The 22,417-nt window shown below is 44.3% G+C and overlaps 1 protein-coding gene across 1 annotated transcript in view; it reads left to right on the plus strand.

The window, feature by feature from the left end:
• LOC146820844 (solute carrier family 22 member 2-like) overlaps positions 1-22,417 on the plus strand; it is a 384,966-nt gene that overhangs the window by 277,045 nt on the left and 85,504 nt on the right. Inside the window, exons 8-9 of the mRNA XM_085611653.1 lie at positions 1,819-1,927; positions 5,519-5,631. Coding sequence (XP_085467779.1) covers positions 1,819-1,927; positions 5,519-5,631 — 222 coding nt within the window. The remainder of the gene's footprint in view (positions 1-1,818; positions 1,928-5,518; positions 5,632-22,417) is intronic.

Below are 22,417 nucleotides of genomic sequence, written 5' to 3' on the forward strand. Positions count from 1 at the left end.
GGCGTCGCAGCTCGGGCAGGGGCACAAATCCCGTGACAGTGCATGTCTCAAGCAGGCATCGCTCCGCCGTCCAATATGAGAGCCATTGGAGCTGCGACGCCAGGAAGTAGGCTTTGAACGAGGGCGCCCCAAGCCCCCCTTGCGTCGTGGGCAGTCTTAGCTTGGCCAACGCGATTCTGTGCCATCCCTGCCCCCATATCAGAGAGCTGAGAAGCGTATCTAAATCTTTGAAGAAGGATCGGGGAGGAATCACTGGGAGATTGGTGAAGTAGTACAAAAGCCGCGGGACCAGTATCATCTTTGCCAGGGCTACCCGGCCAATCGGGGCCAACGGTAGACTCCGCCAGAACCCAATGGAGGACCGTATCCCTGCTAGTGCCCTCCGATGGTTCCCCTCAAAAATGTCGATTGGGGAGTGATATAATCGGATCCCGAGGTATCGGGGACCCTCCGTCGCCCAGTGCAGTTTCCGGTCGCCAATCCAGACCTCCCGAGAGGGGGCGTCCGGGTGGAGGGGATAGACCATCGATTTGTCCCAGTTCACCCTCAACCCAGAGGCCTCCGCAAACTCTGACAGGGCGGTCTCAACGGCGGTGAGATCCGCCGTCACATCCCGTATATATATGAGAAGATCGTCTGCATACATGGATACACAGTGTGACATCCGCCAGTGGGATAGCCCAGGTCTGCCCATCCCCACGGAGCCGGATAGCCAAGGGTTCTACCGCGAGTGCGAATAAGAGGGGCGAGAGGGGGCATCCCTGTCGCGTGCCCCGGTGTATCGCGAATTCCGGGGAGATATAGCGACCAAGGCGGATCCGGGACGTAAGATTGGTGTAGAGTAGGCGAGTATAGGCTATGAGTGTGGGGCCGAGACCCGCCCGCCCGAGGACTGAAAAGAGGAATTGCCACGTTAGGGTGTCGAACGCCTTTTCAAGGTCCAAGATCAGACACGCCGCGTGCGGGAAGCGATCCCCAATCTGATCCTGAATGTGAAAGAGGCGCCGAATGTTTTGAGAGGTATTCCTCCCTGGGACGAAACCGCATTGGTCCGGGTGTACTAACGGGCATATGATTTGAGAGTATCTGTCCGCCAAAATTTTGCCCAAGATTTTACAGTCAGCTGTGAGCAGCGTGATGGGACGGTAGGAGGCGAGGAGTTGAGGGTCACGGTCGGGTTTCGGAAATGTCACAATCACCGACGCTCTCATAGAGCCGGGCAGTTCGCCAAGTCTAAGCGCCGAGTCCAATACTGCCGATAGCCGAGAGGTCAACTGTGGGGCAAAAGTGGCGTAATATTCAAGTGGGAGCCCGTCAAGGCCAGGGGCCTTGCCGCGGGCCATTGCTCGTACCGCACTTGTAAACTCAGTTGTTTTTATCTTTGTGTCCAACCCCTTCCGGTCTGCAGAGGCTATTCGGGGAAGGGGGAGAGGGTCGAGGAAGTGGTCGAATTCATAGTGGATGTATCATGTGTAGAAAATTGCAGTTTCACGCAGTGATAGACATGGATGGTGTAGTCCTATACTGCAGAGTGTCTCCGTATTGTGATGAGGTGGTGTAATTGTAACTGGTAACCAAGTCCATACATGGATAAAAATACAAATCAGAAAATCTGTACCCATGGGAGACTGAATACTTTTGAATGCTTGAGGTCGGATAAGTCAAAATGTTGTGTCTAATAAATATTTATTTTAAATGTACTATAAGAAAGTGTGAAAATCAGAACTAAGCGGAAGATTGCGGATTTCTGTTTATAGTTTTTCATCACAAAACCCACCATAGCAACAAACTCCAATGATGCTTCCTCTCACTTTACAGGTTTGGATTGGCTGAAGATCACAATGGCGTATTTGAGCAGAATGGGCATAACACTGTGCTACGAAATGATTTGCCTCGTGAATGCAGAACTGTATCCTACATTTATTAGGTCAGTGTGATTTTAGCTTTTACGGCAAAATGTATACATAATGTAACAATTTGGATAAATTTTTCTAATGTTTTGAATATGGGTTAATTTGTGCAGGCCTTCGGAGGATCCTCTTAGGAGAAGTGTTAAAGCATCGATGAGGCACAACGTTAAACTGACATAAGCACAGATAGGCAAACCAAAAAACGGTGTAGCAGTCCTGTTGTCAAAGAAGGATGCAACTTTTGCATACTCATATCTTCGGCTCTAGTACAGGGTGCAAATGGGAATTTGGTGGGCAGATCTAGATAGGGGCAAGTATGGATAAACTCTAGCTCTTCAGTTTAGAGAACAGGTAGGGTTGTGACATGATGCATGATGATAAGATCCCCCCTCCAAAAATATGCTGAAGGGCTCTCATAGGGGATTCTGGGATCTAGCTTAAGCCCCTGTGGCAGTGGCGTAACACAGGCCCCCGCAGTGCGGGGGGGGGGCCCTAGTGCTGCAGGGGGACCACAGCACAGCTCTCGGGACTGATAGCTCCGGATAAAATCCAGAGCAGGGGCCCATCTGTGCACCTTGCAGGGGGGCCTCTTCAACTTTCGTTACGCCACTGCCCTGTGGTAGAGTGATTGAATTAGGTGGTCAGTTAGATGTAGACCAGTGATGCACAAAGTACAGCCCAGGGGCTGCCTGTGACCCGCCTGACCTTCACATGTAGCCCCTTGTTGACTGGCCGGCTGAGAGCACTAACCATTCATAAAAAGGTTAATTAAACCTGCAAGCATTTATTTACACTAACTGAAAAAAACAGGAAAGAAGCAAATAAGGTGCCCTGCGCCATTAAGCGTTAGGAAAACATTAATTTTTAAGACATCTTTCAACAAAAGTGTAAAAATAAAATCTCTTCAAAATTTTAAAAAACTGCATTTCATTAACATGTGTTTCACCTTAGCACATCAGATTATATCAGCGCTTACAGATTGTTTACAAGTAACAGTTTTCAAAATGAACATAGAAACAGTCATGCCTCCTCCCAACCAAGAAACAATGCCAAAACTGAACTAAGTGACAAGTCAGTGATCCCGGGGAAACCGCTGGGTGGTCTGGGTTGTTATTAGAGATGGACAACATTATAGGTTAATAACTGAAACACACAAGAAATTTTATACAGCATATATCTTGACCACATGTTTTTCAAGGTGCTCTTATATATCAAAATGATGAAAAAAAGAGCTGAATTGAAATTGGACAGTTGCTTAGGATCACACAAGTAGTGGGGATCCATGATTTATCCCAGATTTATGGTTTCACATTGTGCAATTCTATTTCATTTCAGTTCATTAATTAAGTCACTTCCTTGTTACACTTGACTCTCCTAAGGCAGTTATAGCAAGCAGAGAAGGCTTACCCCAAGGTGCGCTAGAGGGATTGCGACTCGGACACAGCCTAACAAAAAGCCCCACTGCCACCATGCTGGCATCAGTGTGGCCCCCGGCACACCACAGGGCTTACTTTGTGGCCCCTGGGAAAATGTTTGTGAGTATCCATGATCTAGACAGACCCCAGTAGTGTTAGCGTTGGTATTATGAGGACTTGAATGCATCTGATGCCACCTAAGCTAAACCTCAAGTGGCATAGGCCATTTTAAGGTAAAAGTCGAGAATGTAACACTCTGGCCCTGATTCGGAGTTGCGCAGGGGATGGAATTCCGAGTTTGGTGGTTTTTATTGCATGCAGTAATTACCGGATGGATAAAATTAGCACCCTTTGTTAAAAAATGTTTGTAGGTCAAAGCTGTTGAAATTTAGCAGAGGAACACAAAATGCAATTTATCAAGACATGCAGATTTCGGTGTGGTAAGCACCACTATCTGCATGCAATTCTGCATAAACTTGGACTAGTTGTTATTCATAACAACTGATAAATTTAGAACCCCAGGATATTGCATTTTATCAGGTGTGATAAATAGCACTTACTGCCAGACCGACTCAGAATCAGGGTCATCGAGCAAGAGACACATTCTAGTTCCAAGGTTGTACTGGGGAGCTAACTTTCTAGAGGAGACTAGAGGAAAAGAACTGAAGTTTGAAAAGAACTGAACTGATTACAAATGAGAGGCTTGGACAGAACAACTATAGAAGAAGGAGCAGAAAAGAAGCAATGATTCTGTGATAAAAAGTAGAAATTGACCCACAAAGTGTTCAATAATTCACCGTGCAACTCAAAAGTACGTAAAAAGAAAGTACTGCACACATCAATGCAAAGTTTTGATTTGGAGCAGTTGGGAATGCATGTGCTTAAAGGTTAAACATGAATTCACATAAAAACCATATAAAGGCAGATGATTTGAGTTGAGTATAACTTTAGGATTCTGTTTTGAAGTACTGATATTTTCGCACCATTCTTCAAATCAACGATTTGTCCAAATAAATTCCAAGGGTGAGTTTGCGGGATTGGGGCCATGTGAGTCTCAAAGGATGGGGTTGCAAATAAAGAAAACCTTTACAGAACAATATTTAAAGTCAAAACCGCAAAGGTTTTTTCAAGATGAAGATTCATTACCGAAACGGAAAAGCAGTTAGTTTTCTTATGCAAATCAGCACCAATAGTGCATAAAAATAAAGCCAATCGCCAGAGCTTATCACATAAGGGAATTAGCCATTGTCAAAATATAGTTCAGTGATGAACTAGCATAAATCCACTCGGTTCATAGTCAAGTGAAAGAGATAAATTAGCAAACAGTCTAACATGGAGACCACCAGTTAAAAATCAAAAGTCTAATTATAAAGTCAGATAACAGTCCAACATGGGGGCTGCTCGAAATGAGAGCAAGGAAAAGCTCTCCAAGCATAAATCAAATATCACAGAGTCTGCCTTTGAGGAAGTGAGAAAAAGGTCTGGTATGAATCTAAAAAAAAGTCTGGCACAAATCTCAGACTACGCACATTTTATAGTTTCAGAGAAGTGGAAAGCAATGCTGTTGAGGTAGCGTGAAGTGGCATCATAGTGCACTTCTAACAAAGATATGTGACATAAACCACACAATATAGTAGAAATTCAACTACACAAAACAGGCTACTTTATGGCCCACCTAAATTATTAATAAATAATGATCCCTTTTACTTTACAAACAAGGGAAATTATATAACACTATTAAAGCAGAATAAACAATAAACCGTTTTAAAATTAATAGAAATACAGTTCTGGAGGTGGCAGCAACAGCCTTGATTATTGCAACATACAAGAACCTCTTGACATAGCTTTCTCTTAAGTCACATTGATTGATAGACAAGAATGAACTCTATGTAATGAATGCTATTTCGACAATTTTATGAAAAGGAAAAACAAAGAGAAGTAAAAAACGTGCACATTGGAAACTTGTTTGGGCAACTTTAAAAGCCATGTTTTCTTCAGTTAACAGTGCAAACAGGCCAAAAGGCCAGTAAATTTGTTTTGTAGCTTAGTAAGAATAACTTCAAAATACACATGAATAAACATTATTTTTCTAATGATTAAAGCCATCAGATATTCACCAGATAAATCCCCACCCAGAGCTATATTTTCCTCCAGCTCTCATTCTAAAATATTTATTATATCATCACTTTTCAGAAACCTCGGGATCATGGTCTGCTCCTCTATGTGTGACCTTGGCGGCATCATCACACCGTTTATTGTGTACAGGTTGGCAGAGATTTGGCATGAGCTTCCCCTTATTGTGTTTGGTAAGTGCTCAACCCATCTCACAACAGTTGACACCATCTGAAGCTGGATCCAATGGCAAACTTTTTACAGCAGCTCCAAATTTGTTTGCTAAATGTGTCTGTAAATGTTTTTCTGAAAGAGGTGGCATTAGGATCTCAAACGCACATGAAGTGCCCAATTGTTACAAAATATAGTACAGGGCCAACATTTTCATTAGGACACCTCTGTGGAGCTGCTGAATGCTAGGCTTGCAAAATAACAAGGCTGCCTGCTCTTGATTCCACCTTGTGGCTATTTCTTCCACCACCCTACACTTTATATCTCTTTATCACTCTGTTGCACATTCCTTTCTCTTCATCTCACCATTACCCTATATTTCTTTTCATCCTTCTTTCTGCATTTTCTGCCTATCTCTGTCTTGCTCTGCGTCAAAGTCTGAATAATAAATTCTGGTCTCCACAAAGGAGTGTCAGTGCCCAACACTGACACAAATTGAGCACTGGTACAAACCACCTTTCTAGTGTAGTGTAGTTCCTATATCCCTGATAGGCTCTGCACATTGGAATAATATACACTATAGATTTGACATGGACTTAGGTCAGTATGTCTGTATCGAGTACATTAAACTTAATTACTTGTTTGTGCCAGCTAACTCAGCGGTCACTAGAAACTTCTTGAATATACAAGAAGGGATTCGTTTCTGACAACCGCATAAACATGACAACTTTGTTTCCCTTAGAGTTGGAACAATCTCAGAACCGTGGAAACAATAGATAACAGTTTCCCTCAGTCAATCGTGCATGCTTCGTTTATACAGAGTTGCACAGAAATAGAGAGACGGGCGTTTCAATAAAAAGGGTTTATTGAACAGTCTTATTTCTCATGCAAGAGATATGAACTGCTACAAGCGTAAGACAGGCTGCGAAGTACAATATGTACAGAGTTAGCAGTAAGATAAAATAATACTGCAATAGCATGGTTTGTAGCTATGACATATATTAATTAAAATACATACATAAATAACACAGGCTTAAATGTGGATACTCATCTGATGCTAGTTCTACCCCAGTGTACCTAACCTAAGTGTAGTACGAGGTAAGAAGTAAGTGCTGTTTTCTAAAATATAGCTAACTATAGCTATAGATTTTAGTTTTGCCAAGAGTTGCCAAAAGTTTCTCTACGTTCTAGTCTGCTCCATACCTTAGAATGTGCGAGGTTGGAATCTCTTTACGGGACTCGATATCTAACACCCCGCAAGGGGAGTCAGAAACACTGGAGCTGGATTCTCTGCGAAGAGGATGACAGCGTCTGGTCAGTGCGTCAGGCTGGAACTCGATTTCCTTCCGAACTTGCCGTGGCGAACTGCAAGTAGGCAGTCGAGCTGGATCGTGCCGGAACCATGGTTTGCCAGGGCAAGTGCAGGTATATTTATACCTTGAAGGTGTTTAGGGATGCCTGTATTGACATAAAAGTCGGGCATCGGAACGTCATGAATGAACCCCTAAGGAATAGATGTTCATGCATACTAAAAGAGTTCTTGGAGAAATCAATATCCAAGCAAAGGAAATTCCTAAAGGCTTAAGAGTCCGATTTTCCAAGAACTCGTTGTGATGTGGATGGACGGATGTAGGAGACCAAACCTGTATTTGGTTAGCATGGACAATGCCTAAATAAGGGCTGGATTTTCTATGCCTAAATAAGGGCAATATGAATTGTACCTAGATAAGGGCATAAATCAGAAAACCTATATACGGAATCTAAATCTACACACAACACTAGGTCGAGATGTACTATGGTTTTGTGTTAGCACATTTCACTATATGTGAATTGAGATGCTCATGAAATATACTGATCGGGTATTGGATACATGTACCTTAAAATGTGTCTTGCGATCACAGTTTTGACACCCTAATATCCAATTAAACACACCGTGTTCATGCTGTACACAACTAAAATAGTGGTTATTCTTATTACAGCTATGCGTGGCAGTGCATGCATGTTCATTATTCAATATTTGCATATATTTTTTTAATTTCTATTGTTTCAAATGATTTGCCGTCAATTACTCAATTTATTAAATAATAAAAAAAACTACCATATTTTTCAAACTGACACAGCTTGTTGAAGTGATCTGCAAGAGATCAAATAGGAGCCACGACTCACGGCACTCACTCTCGGGTGAGATTCTTTTTTTTATTTTATTTTTATTAGTTTGCAAAATACAACATTCAGAGTTCCAAGAGGCCAACTCTGTAAACATAAGTTGTGCAGTGAAGGATACAAACATTTTTCTTGATACCATAAATCATACCCAGCCCCACCCCACCCTTCCCATTCAACAGGTTCAGCACATCAAACGTGTACAATTTTCGTAACTCTGTTACGCCTCCAGAGTTACATATAATCTAACATGTTGCGTTTTAGCAGTTTAGGCAGTCATTTTTGGAGTTCATCGCAGGTCCCGGTTTTCAAGCAAATACATTGAAAGCTGCGCCCAGATGTCTTTTGGTCTTGAGGTAACAGGTAGCTCTTCTGCATTAATCACCATTTGATCTTTACAATACACCAATTCACAAATCCACTTCAGGATATTGGGGCCTGTCTTGGCACCCCAGTGCATTGCTACTGCGCGTTTTGCAAACCAGGCAGATATTGCGACAATACGCCTATTGCAAGGTTTAAGCTTCTTTACCATGCAGAGCAAGTACAGTTAAGGAGTACATTCAATTCTCTCAAGAGATATTTCAGTGAGCCCCTGTACAATACGCTGCTAAAAAGCATATATTATCGCACAGCCCCATGCCAGATGCATTAAATCGCTTCATCTTGCCTGTATCTTATGCATTTTGCATTTTCCCTCAACCCAAATTTATTTAATTGACTGAGCGTGTAATACAACTGGTGTATATATTTAAAATGTATAATACGGAGATTACAATTCACAGTCAGGCGACCAGCCAACTCACGGCAGAACTCCCAGCTCTCCAGCGTCAAGGGGGACTCAAGTACGGTATTCAATTCTTCAAGCGAAGGTTACACGTCTCCACGCTGTGTGACCCCTACCATCTGCAGTGCCCTCAAGGCCCCCTGTTCCTGGGCCGCTGAGATACCCGGATGCGTAGTGATCGGCAAAGCAGGGGCACATATATATATATATATATATATATATATATATATATATATATATATATATATATATATATATATATATATATATGTATATATATATTCACTTAAAAAACCATAGGTTTCACACATGTTATAGTTAGGTGGATATTTCGCTCGTAAAAAACCAATGAAATTCCCCCGTTATAGTTACTTCAGATAACTATAACTCGCGCGCCCGCAATCCTCTGCTCATGACGTCACATATTACATCACTCATGACATGGTCAGTGGCATCACTCTTGACATCACTGATGACATCATCCTTGTGATAGAGTGGCGGTCGCGCGAGTTATAGTTATCTGAAGTAACTATAACGGGGGAATTTCATTGGTGTTTTACGAGTGAAATATCCACCTAACTATAACATGTGTGAAACCTATGGTTTTTTAAGTGAATTTGCAAGGTTTTTTAAATGCTAATTCCTAACTATAACGTGTGTGAAACCTATGGTTTTTTCTGTGAATTTGTATGGTTTTTTAAATGCTAATTTATGTATGTATTATTATTCTTTTTATATATTTATTTTTCAATAAACTACGTATTAATTTTTTTAAATTTTCTTTTTTTATAGTTTTTCACCGTGCGCGCACCCTCGCGATCTAAAATAAAAAAATGTAAATGTTTTTTTCTGCCTTCGGGGTCCTTCAGGGACCCCCTGACAAAGGTTAGGGGGTCAGGAACTCTCTACCCTGCCCCCTTTTCACGTTCGCCACCTTCCTTTTCCACTCTCGCACTGAAAACAAACACAATGGCGGCCGACACTTCCTGATTTCGACCGATTCAAACGTTGACTGACATGTAACAACCAATCAGAATTACGCTCGTGCACGTTAGGGTGCGCGCACGGTGCGCGCACGGTGCGCGGCTATAGATATGTATGTGCTTTTTACTGCAATTTTCACTGGAACTACTGAACAGATTGACTCCATATATGCAAAAGGCACTTTCCTGACCTGAGGACTACCTCTCTGCCAAATTTCAAGTAATTCTGTTCAGCCGTTCGGGCTGTACCTTCGACTAAAGGTCCTATGGGAAAATGCATGGGGAAAACGCGTTTTGGGACCCCCCTTTTTTCTCGGCCCCCGCTTGCCGAATCCCCCCGAGACTTTCAGGGTAGGAGCTGAGCGGAGCGCCCCATTAATTATGAAAATTTCGCGAAGATTCGTCAACCGGCGCCAAAGTTATTCAAAATAGAATTTTGAGATTTCCTAAGGAAACACGGTCCTAACTATAACTATCTACTGGCGACCGCCAGTAGATAATATATATATACTCCAGCCGAGCGCGTTTGGCAAGGGTCTTCCATGCCCTGGCAGTGCACTTAACAGAATTTATTTGCTTCCTGGCGGCACCCTCCCCACCCAGCAGGACCATGGCAGTTGGTGGGGTTGGATGTGCTGTAGCTGCCTCAACCGTGGTGTGTGGAAGGTAACGCTGTGGGAAATACCAATAGTGTGCGAATTGCGCTTGAGCGCATAAATAATATAAACGCAGTTCAGGAACCTCAAACCCACCCCAATCAAACAGTAGCGCTAAACGGTTCCAACTACAACTTGGCTGTTTTCTAGCCCACACAAGCGACAGTAGACAGGACTATAGTGTTTTAAAAAGTGCCACATTGAGTTGTATTAGAATATTGACAAATAGATGTAGAAATTTGGGCAAAATAGTCATTTTTACGACTGCAATTCTGCCTGCAAGCGAGAGGGGCAGACGGGTCCAGGATGTGATTTGCTCCCTGATTTTAGTAATGGCTTGCCCGAAGTTCATGGTCAGCACCACTTCCGAGTCCCTATGTATCCATATTCCCAAGTACTTCACTGGGTCAGTTGACCAGGATAGTGAGAAATCCAACACAGTCTCCTGAGTACCAGCAGTCAACGGGAATACTGTGGACTTCACCCAGTTGATTCCCAGGCCCGAATACCTTTCAAATACCACATATTCAGGCAGCAGGGCCCCGGAGATAAGTGGCTGGCTCACAAACGTACAGCATCATATCGTCTGCATGCAAAGAAACAGCCAGTGGCTGCTGTCTAAACCTTAGAGTGGCATTAACGTGTTTTTGGCAGATTTTGCAGGCTAAGGGTTCAAGTGCCAAGGGCAAGATACATCCCTGTCTAATGCAACTCTTATTGGAAAGGCGTCTGAAATCCACCCATTAACCCGCAATTGGCCACAGGTTCAGCATACAACAATCCCACCCATTTCAAAAAGAATGGCGGCATGCCCATTCTTTGCAAAACTGTAAACATATACCACCATTGTAATGAGTCAAAGGCTTTTGCTGCATCTAGCAGCACTGCAACCGCCTGGAAGTCTGACTCCAAATAGTGTAAAACTGCGAAGACGGTTTGCAAATTGTGTACAGTGGATTTTTTATGGACGAAACCCGACTGATCTAGAAGGATCAGATTTGAGACAAGTGGCTGCAATCTATTTGCAATTATTATCGCCAAAATTTTAGCATCAATGTTAATTAAGGACAAGGGCCTATATGACTCACATTTATTTGCCTCCTTTTCAGGCTTTAACAGTGTGACAATTAGCACCTCTTTCAGAGATTGCTGGATGTATATGCTTCAGCATATACATCCAGCAATCTCGGTGCTAACTCCTCAATGTAGGCCTTATAAAACTCACTATGTAGCCCATCAAGGCCAGATGCTTTGCATGTGGGAAGGGACATTATAGCTTTCCTCATATCGTCCACATCGAAAGGTTGCATCAGATACTCTCTCTGGCCCTCAGAGAGCCACCCAAGCCCAATATCCTCCAGATAGTTGGAGACCTCTACCTCACTAACTGGTGGTCAATCCCTATATAATTCGGAGTAGAAATCCAAAAGTATCTTACTGATATCCGAAGTGGAGTGTCGTGCAACCGCTTCCACATCCAGCATCTCATTAATATGTTTCTGACCCCTCGACCTTGCAATCTTTTGATCTAGTGAGCGACTTGGCCAACCACCCTCCCCATAATATCGTGCTTTACATCGTCTAGATTTATGCAGGATTTCTTGATCGGCTGTTTTGTTAAGTTCAGAAATCAAGTCCCAAATTTTAGCAAGTGTTGCTGGTGTGGGGTTTGACTCATACTCCCGTTCCAGCACTGTGATCTGCGCTGCCAACCCTCAGATTATGTGTCTGAGATCTTTCTGGACTCTCGCCTGCACCCTAATGCACTCACCCGTATAGTCACTCTAAAAGCCTCCCATAGTGTTCCCGCACTTTCGACTGATCCCTCATTTTCTGCAAAAAAGTTTCTGATGGCACTTCCTATTGTGTCACGAAAGACAGGGTTAGTCAGAGAGGACTGCAGCAGTCTCCACTGAAATGGAAGTCTAGCTCACCCGGGGACAAGCAGCTCCAACATCACAGGGGAGTGATCTGAGAGTGTTTTTGCCAAGTGGTTATTTGTGACCATCCAGGGGTATGCCTCCTCGGACGCCAGCCAAACGTCCAGCCTGGATGATGACCCGTGCACCTTGGAGACAAATGTGCTCTCCCTGGCTGTGGCGTTTCGTAGTCTCCATAGATCTCTAAGACCCTCAGCTTCCATCAACTCTGAAAATACCTGTGAAGCCTGCTTCCCACGTCCCACTGCACCCTGCGAGTGGTCTAGGCTAGTATCCATGCATATCTTAAAATCACCACCTCAAAGCACAACCGCGGGAGGGAACAGGGAAATGCATCACCATACATCATTAAAAAAAGCAGGATCATCAATATTGGGTCTATATACATTAACCAACAATACTGTTGTGCTACCCAGCTTCCCCATGACTAATGCCACTCTGACCTGCTCATCTACCTCAGATCTAATTATAGTGAATGGTGTACCTATTTTAGCTAAGATCATCACACCTCTGGAGTAAGAGGAATATGATGCCACCACTCTCACCCCAGACCATCGAGCCCCCACATTGTTCTCAGTAAATTTGGTAAGATGTGTTTCCTTGAGGAAATTAATTTGCACATCCAGCCTATCTAGATAGGCTAAACAGTAAACGTTTTGGGGGGTTATTAAGCCTGCGGACATTCCAGGTTAAAAGCTTTATAGTACTACCCAGACCTGCAACACAACATTACAATAGTGGCTAATTCCCACGCATGCTACCGATGGAGATTGTATTTCTCTAAAGGCTACATCATCACTGTACCGCACCTGCCATAACTCTCCCTCCCATCCATCCCTCCACCCACTTTAGCACCCCCAACTTACTAAAGACATCCACTTTAAACAAAAGCAACCCCCCCCCATAAACATAGTATCACAGTGACCAAACGGAGTACACTCATCGGGGGGGGGAACACCAGAGTGCAATTTGCCTCCCAACAGTCCGGTATCACAGTCAAAGTTTCAGGACAACAGAGCAACAATGAAATCAACAGCTCTTTAAAAAAGTGCAGCCCTCAAACAGTGAATGTACACTTTAGACATATCCATACAAGGAACACTTTACAGGTCAGCACCTCTCTCTTTATATATAGCACAGCACATTGAGAGTTGCACTGTTCCTCGTCTTCGGGGTCATGAGAGGTTTCACGCCTGCGCATATTCTGAGTTTTGTTATGTTCTAGTGCAGCTTTTGGGCTGGTGAAGATCTTGGACGCACCCTCTGGGCCAATATTAAGACGAGCTGCATTTAGCATGACGTAAGGAATGTCCTCTGACATCAACAGCTTCTTTACTGGTACAAATTCTCTTCTGGCTACCTGCACCACCGTCGTAAAATCCAGGAAAAAGGCCAGTGCACTTCCCTGATAGCTAATGAAGCCCTTCTCTCTAGCCATACGTAGAATAGAGTCCCAGTCCCTAAAGTTTAATAGCCTAGCTATGATGGGGTGCAGCATTGCACCAGGGACCGGATGACCCGCCAGTGAGCGGTGTGCATGTTCCACTATTAGCATCGGAGATAAATTGTCTGCCCCAAATATGTCTTTTTAATCATTGCCTCCACAAAGATCTCCATGTTGCCAGTGTTGCTCGATTCTGGCAGCCCAGTAATTCTTAGGTTGTTTCTTCTGGACCTCGCTTCCAAATCCTCATTTTTTGCCTGTATGATCGCTAACACCTTCTCCATATTCAAGGATTTTCTGGATACCGTGTTCAGTTCATCCTCAGTTTTGGAGACCCTCTGTTCCACCTCCCCAATTCTGGTGTTTTGTTTTTCCAGATTTGCAGACAAATGGTCCATTAGGAGATTGAAGGCATCAATTTTGCCATTGATTGATTGTAGACTATGCTGCACCACTAAAAGTGTGGTTTCCAGGGAGGGGGCAGCCTCCGCTGGGGCATCCGCTTTCGAGTCCGACGCGTTCTTCGACTGTGACCTGCTCGGCTTCTGCATCTCAAATAAGAGAAGGGATTCGACTTGTCAATTTTCCCCATTTATTGTTTGCTCTTATGTGCTGCAAGACAACCACACTCACCTCCTCCCAATTTGCCGTTGTCCCTCCACTCTCTATGACATACGACGCAGACAGCACTACCTCATTGGCTTCTCCGATCAGGCGCTTTCTCCTCTTAGAGTACCTTGTGTGCAATCCTCTGTCAGAGGCTGTAGTCCACTGTCCTTCCAACCCCGGTATCAGAGCAACTGGGCCCTGCTATTAGTAGCTTCCGCCCAGCCACTATATATTATAACCTGCTCACCAGGCTGGTCCGCACCATTCACTTTCTCCAGCCTCCACAGCAATTGTCCAGCACCAGAGTGAAGGAACACTCTTCTCCACTTCAGCCTCTATGTTGTCAACAGCATATTGAACCTGATGCCCTTAGTTTATTCAATATTTTTTGCACCGCGTGTTTCCTCTTCTTTTTTTTCTATTTCTTTGGGCAGATCTTGCACAGTTGTGCCTATCCACTAGCACAGACCGGGTGGTAGGCCTCAGCAGTTCGCACAGGGCTTGCTTGTCCCAGCCCTCCCGGGTCCTGGCACGACCGCCGGATCCACTCACCGCTCCGGCTCCTTGCAGTAGCTTGTACCTTCCGGGTAGATATTAATCTCCTCAGGGCGTGTTGCTGTTACGTCCTTTTCCGCTGCCCGCCGCCCCCATCAGCAACGCCACAGGTTCCGCGGGCAGACCCGGCCTACCTCACTATCCCACTAGGCTCCGCCGCGCCGATTCCGGCAGGCCTCCGCACAATAACAATCAGCACCAGGCAGCGGGTCAGGTCCCGATCTCCCTCTTACTTGAATCTCGCTGGAACAGCAGGTACTTCGCCACTCACACTTTTGCACTGAATGGAAAAAAACTGCGACTGCTCAGCAGGGCGACCTCAGTGCATCGTGGCAACCACGGCCGCCATGTTGTTTTTCCAGGCCCGCCAGGTTCACAATGGGATTGCTGCATATAACGGGTCAATCGGAGCCAGCAAATGCCGCGCACCTGTCCGGTGCCGCTTATACTATCTCTGCGCATCTTTTGGTGCTTCCAATCCATCTTATTTTATCAGGATATTGGACAGATTGTGGATCGGCCAGCAGAGCTGCAATAATACGCTGCCATCTTGCCGTGTGCCCTCTAACGCCCCCTTGGATGAGATTTCTTGGCAATAAAAAACACATTTCATTCAACAGGTAATTTGGGTGGAGACCTCCACTGAACTGGGTAATTACAGTGCTTTTTTTTTGTCTCATTCTGCCAATACTCTTGTTTGGATTCCCCCTGTCTTTCTATACCATCCTATACCAACCCTTGGGGGGAATAGAGAAAACAGAGTTTCCTCGCAAAGATAATGCTGTTTCCATTTCCATCTCCTGTTGACTTGTGGGGCCCCGGAGCGTTACTTAGGAGGCCTGGACCAACAGCATGTTTGGCTTAATCATTGGACTTACTTGCCTTCTCCTTCCAATCCATCAGTGCAGACCATATCCTATCTCTACTCCTTCGGTCACACGCCATGTCTGATTCACTGATGTAAATAATATTCTTTAAGCATTCAGCAAAGGTTGGGGGAGTTTCTGATTTCCACAGCCTACATATCTCTTGTCTCGCCACAATTATCACATAGAACGTGAGCTTAGAACTGGGTGCATTCAGCTGGTAATCATTCATAAGTCAAAAAAATATCAAACTAGTACTTACTTCCATTGGTATTCCCAGCACTTCTTCCCAAAAATTACATACCCCCATCCAATAAGATTTAATTCTTGGATACTCCTTGGGCAGTTATACATATTACCTGTGACTTTAGATAACTTTTGTGGAGACCAGTAGATGCTGTGGGCTGTATACAAGGGGTTCCTCTTAAGCGATGCATGTTTTACTATTGCCTGTAACATGCCGAACGAGTCCATCCAGAGTTTCTTGATATCTTCATCTCTATATTCTTTGCCCCAAAGATTTATGATTTCAGTTTCTAGATTATCCTCCATTTCCAATAGGGCCCAATACCAGAAAGATATTTCTTTCTTCCACTTATCCGTTCTTGTCACTTGATCCAGTTTCGGGTTTTCCTCCTCCTGGGACCAGCTTTCAGTCGCCCACCAAGAGGACAACTGATAATATTTAAACCTTGTTAATGTCCCTCTTGTAAGGTTACTGAGCACTTCCCAGCTTACTAAATTAGATTCTATTTTGAGATCTGCCCAGTAATTTATACCACTCATTCTCAAAGGCTGGCTGAGTTGATCTCTCAAACATTCAGGGGTGCCAGGAGAGTCCCAGATCGGGGCCCGTGCTGCATAGTATGGAATCTTCATTCTCTTTCTTATAAAAACCCAGGTTTTTAAAGCCGCCCTTAAAATCTTTAGCCTTACTTTCTTATAAAACTTTGGGCCTCCATATTTAAAGAGAAAATGTTGCTGACCTTGACCCACATCTTTTAACATGACATCAAATAGTAATCCCAATGATGATCTATCGGTCTTACTAGCCAACAAACACATTTTTTAAAGTGGAAAGCATAACAATATGCAAGTAAATCCGGTAGCGCCAACCCACCCGCAGAGAGCCCTCTTCTAAGCTATTTTCAAGCTATTCTTGGGCCTTACGCAGACCAAATAAAGCTACCTATTTTTCCCTGTAGCTTGGCTATATCTTCTTTCCTGAAAGACAAGGGAATAGAATTATAGAGGAAAGTAATCTTTGGTAGGATAATCATTTTTACGAGGTTTACCCTCCCTTAGATATTTAAAGGGAGGTTTGCCCATCGTGAAAGTAAGCTCATTACTTCCTTACTGAATCTCTTCCAGTTCACTACGGGAATATCCTCCAAATCCTGAGTTAGCTGTACCCCTAAATATCTCATTTGATTTTTGACTCCCAGGCTTCTCACCCCCCGATTCCACTCCATAATTTCTGTTTTTCCCCTATTGATCTTGTACCCCGAGATCTCGCCAAATCTCTCCGCCTTCTCCATTAAATTAGGAATCACTTCTAGGGGGTTTATCGTGTAAAGGAGCAGGTCATCTGCATATAAAGCTAGTTTAATTTCGTGTTCTCCAAAACTAAAAGGAGCAATTTGGATGTCTGCCCTGAGCCAGTTAGCAAAAGGTTCAATGTACAAATCGAACAGGAGCGGGGACATAGGACACCCCTGCCTTGTGCCTCTTGTAATGCTAAACAAATCTGTTAGGTCCCCATTCACCAGCACCTTTGCCTTGGGGCTAAGGTATAGATTTTTCACCGTCTTAACTAGGTTTTTAGGGAAGCCAAAACTTTTTAAGGTCTCCCACAGGTATGCCCAGTTCACTTGGTCGAAAGCATTGGCAGCATCTACTGCACCTACAGTTAATGGGGCCTTTCTAACTTCTGCCATATCTATGGCCCCCTTTATCTGGAAAGTTAATTTGTTCAACTGCCTCCCTGGTATAAAGCCCCTCTGGTCAGAATGGACAACCCCCTTTAAAATCTTTGCAACCTGTGATGCCACTATACCTGAGAATATCTTATAATCTGTATTTAATAAAGATATGGGTCTATATGAGTCAATCATCTGCAGATCTTTATTCGGTTTTAAAATTAGCATAACTGTGGCTTCTGCCCATGAGCTAGGTGGATTTTCCCCATCTATATATATATTTTATGGAACATTGTTTTTAAAATTGGCACTACTTTATCCAAAATGCACAGATAAAACCCTACTGGCAGACCATCCGGTCCTGCTGCCTTACCCCTTGCCATTTTTTTGCACTGTGTTTTTACTTCTTCTTCTGTAATGCCTGCTTCTATGAATGCCTTCTGTTCCTCTGTCAATTTGGGAAGTATTATCATTTTTAACCAATTCTCTATTTTCTCTTGTCCTGGCATTATATCCTCGCTATACAGTTCACTCATAAAACTTCGAGCTTCTTCACGAATATCTTTGTCCACTTGAATGATTTCTCCTGCCCCTCTTTTAATTAAATTCCTTATCGTGTTCCTTGCCTTATCTGCCTTAGCTTTCAACGCCAATAAGGAGCTCTACTTCTCACTAGATGCGAAATGCTGAAGCTTACTTGTTTTCCATCTATCTAAAAGCTTCTTATCTAGCTGTGCCTGAAACTCAGCCTGCAAGAGCTCCAGCTCTTTCGCTAATGCTGGTACTTTACTTAAACCTTCCATTGATGCTTTCTGCAGTTCTCCTTCTTTTTCTTGAATCTCGCTGATTTTTCACTGTTTGTCTTGTTTCATAGGTTTTCTCCTCCCCGCTGTTATGGACCTGATTATCCCCCTTAGATATGCTTTAAAAGCCTCTCAAACTATCTGATCCATAGCTGTGCCCATATTGAATCGGAAAAACTCATCCATTTTTCCCCCCAAATCGCAGACCACTTCTTTATTTAATTATATGGTCCTGTCTATTGTCCACCTCCTCTGCGCCTCTTTTAGCTGCAACCTCAGAGTCATGGCTACAGCTGAGTGATCTGATAATATGGCAGGGATAAGATTTACTGTCTCCACCTCTGTAAACAACTCCTGATCAATAAGGAAATTGTCTATTCATGAGTGGTGTCTTTATTTTTTACTATAAAAAGTAAAATCTCTGGTTTCCCCCATCTTACTACGCCAAATAGCCATCAAGTTGAATTCTCCCATCATGTTCTTTAAGCTTGCATATGTTTTGGGGGGGCTATTATATTTTACTTTCTAAGTACGGTCTATTTCCTTATTTAGAACTAAGTTAAAATCACCTCCCATAACAATCGGTGCTGATGTGTCTAACAAGCAAACTTCAAGTTTTGAGAGTGCTCCCGGGTTATTTTCATTCGGCCCATAGTATACTGCACATACCAAGGGTCTGTCCTGAATCGATAAAGTTGCCACCAACCACCTCCCTGAGTGGTCTGTCTCGTATTTAACTACTTTTATTCCTGCATTAATTCTTATGACTAGGGCCACTCCCCTTCTACTTCCTCTTTGCTCAGAGCAGAGCACCTCCTGGACCCATCTTACTTTACTAAAACTCTGTTTACATTCTTGTGCTTCCATATGTGTTACTTGTAAGAAAATAATGTGTGCCTCACTATTCTTTAAACATTCTGTTACCCGAAACATCTTTCTCCTATTCCTCAACCCATTCACATTTCATGTTAATAGTTTGATTTTATCAGACCCATCCATATTTAAAGCTATTGTCCTTATAGCCTCCTGACTTCTCCAATCTTGGGCCCGACTCATCCATGAGGACTAAATTTTTTCTTTTTTTTCCCTTGCTCCCCACACCTTGTGCTCCCCACTACCTCAGGAAACCCCCTTTTTACTCCTTTGGCAGTTCAAAACCGGCATTCGTGACCCTCCCATCCTAGCATGAAGCATTAACACAAATAGTGAAGAAACCCCCTATTTTTCTCTGTTGAATAGACACAGTATCATTCTCTTCCAACAAACTCCCCTTTCTAACCTCATTTGTCTGTATTAAACTCATCTCTTCATCTGCGCCAGGAAAGTGTCCACTTCCTCTGGACTGCTAATGTTATGCATTTTATTTTGCCACATTATTTTAAGCAAGGCCGGAAATTTCATTTAGACCTGAGCACCCCTCCTTCCCAACTCGCTCATTCTGGTCCCGAGCTCCCACTGCCTCTGAGCCGTTCTTTTCCCAAGATCTGATCTAACTTGGTAACTGAATGACTCATAATTTAGGGACGTTTCTTTCAGAGCTCTCCCCAGTACAGCTCTTTTACTGCGTACGTGAGAAAGTTTATCAATATTTTCCCCGGCGCCTTTTTTTGCCAGGTTTAACTTGAACGGGTCTCTGTGGACTCTCTGGATCTCTTTCTCCAGCTCTGTGTCCGGTCTGTCCTTCAGGATTCCTTCTTTCAACATTTTACATATAAAAGCCTTAATATCTCCTCCTTCTGCTCCCTCCGGAACTTTAAGGACTCTTAGGTTGTTTCGTCTGGCCTGCATCTCGAGCCTCTCCATATGCTCTTGCAGGATTCTGTTCTGTGCCTTTAATTTGTCTAAATCTTTCTTGTTCTCTGTCAAGATCTTCACCTCACTCTCCAATGTCCCAGTTTGCAAAGCAATGTTGTCCAGTTTTTCTTCCAGGACATCACACTTATCGTGGATCCCTTTTTGATTAATCTCAGAGATCTCAAATTTCGAGAGGATATCTTGTCTCAAGCTCAGAAACATCTGTTCAACCTGTGCCCCCTCCACTCCTTGCGTCTCTTCCCTATTTACCCCCTCCAAGGTACTGCCACTACCTTGAGGTTGACTGGCACCTGAGGTTGACACAATGGGGGAGATGGCTGTGATCGGGTGGGAATTGACATTTCTGTCTGCCCCCTGTATTTCATACTGGTTGTCACCCTGACCATCCCCGTTTTGTTCATTAGCCAATGGGGCGAATCGATTTTCCAATTGCAGGGGGGGCGAATTTATCTGGGTAACCTTATTTCTTCCTCCTGTGCTTCGACATGCTCCATAATTTTAAAATAAGAGGTTAGGGACGGAGCAGGTTTTATCAGGATTCGCGTTGCCTTGTCACCACACCGTTTTAGTCTCCCCCCAGATTTTGTCGCTTTTCTTCTTGGAGAAACTGGTACCACCTACCTAGCCACCTGTTCTCTGCCTGCGCTAGTCTTACCGCCTCTGTTTTTTGCCTCGGGGTGAGACCTTAGCTGATATCTGTTTTTTTATCTCAGTTGGGGAGGGCTCCCTTGGTGTTGAAAATGCCCCTGCCTGCCCCCTCCAATGCCTCTAACCCCGCCTGTAGGCCACCTGTTCCTCCTGTGGCTGTGGCGTCTGCGTCTCCAACCTCTCCCTCTTTCTCCCTCTCTTTATCGCACTGTAATGCCTGGGAGAGTGAGTCCCTTTCCATCGGCAAAGCCACTATTACCTTAATTTGTAGATTCTGTCAGCTCCTGTGCCTTACCCCCTTCAGTTCTGGGTCCAGGCAAAGTTTCTCACCACGGCGCCCGCCACGACTCTTCCCGAGCTTTTCCATGACCCTTACCGGATAGTGTCTTGTTCTGACACTGCCTCCCACGGCCCGGAAACCAACCAGAGCTGAAGCTGACCTCGTTCTCCTCCAGAGATCTGCTGCACGCCTCCAGGTCCCCTGCTGCTACGCCGTTATCCTGACCCATAAAGCCGGACAGAAATGTTAATTACAGTGCTGGGTTGCTTCCTCTTTTATCATTTCTATAGTCATTTTCCGCAAATATACAACTGCAAACTTAACATCTTAAGGAATAAAGCATTCCCTAATATACATGGTACATTTATATTAATAGTTCATCCATAATTAGTTAAAAAAGACACAATGTGATATATTGAATAAAGTTCCTTCAGCCATATATAAAATGCAAAGGCCATAGGTTTTTCCAATGAGGGATCGTGTTGGCTTTGTCAATGACTAAAAGTAAAGGGGGAAAAAAAGCATTATGACACAACCAGTGTTGACCGGCTCAGTGTTTAATTCTTTACTTTAACCCCTTCTGTGCCCATGACGAGCTGGACTCGTCATGGAGCACAGTCGCGCTGTGCCCATGACGAGTCCAGCTGGTCATGAGGCATTCCCTGGGGAATCCCTCTGGTGCGGGCACCAGAGGGATTCCCTTTCACTGAAAATAGCCTCGGGAGCTGAGGAAGAGCTTCCCCAGCTCCCGAGGCCCCCCCCTGATTTCAGTGTAATGACGATCGGCGCGCATGTCGCGCCGACGTCATTACACTGAAACTGAAACTGAAATGAGCCAAGAGGCTCATTTCAGTTTCACTTTCTACGTGCTCAGGGGGCTATCTTAGCCCCCTGAGCACGTAGAAAGACGGGAGAGGTATCGTTGGAAAGGGGAGAATCTCCCCTTTCCAATGGTACCCCTCCCCAGTGGATCCCTGCTTGGGGATCGCCACAGGAGGGCAATCCCCAAGCAGGGATCCACCCACTAGACACCAGGGAGGGGGGAGCGGCCCCTTGGGCAAGGGCCTTTGCTCCCCCCTACTTATGTTGGCACCATGGAGTCTTTTTGCCCCCCCTGGGGGGCAGATTGGGGCAGTAGCCCCCAATAAAAAAGCCCACTAGACACCAGGGAATAAAACAAAAAAAAAGAATATAGGGGTGGGGGCTGCCCAAAACGAGCAGGCCCATGCCCCCACCCCACCCCCCCAATTATCACAGTCTTTCTGCACCCCCGGGGGGCAGATGGGGCATTGGCCCCCAATCTGCCCCCCCGGGGGGCAAAAAGACCACTAGACACCAGGG

This window comes from Triturus cristatus, chromosome 6, assembly GCF_964204655.1.
Source record: "Triturus cristatus chromosome 6, aTriCri1.1, whole genome shotgun sequence".
NCBI classification, from domain to species: Eukaryota; Metazoa; Chordata; class Amphibia; order Caudata; family Salamandridae; genus Triturus; species Triturus cristatus.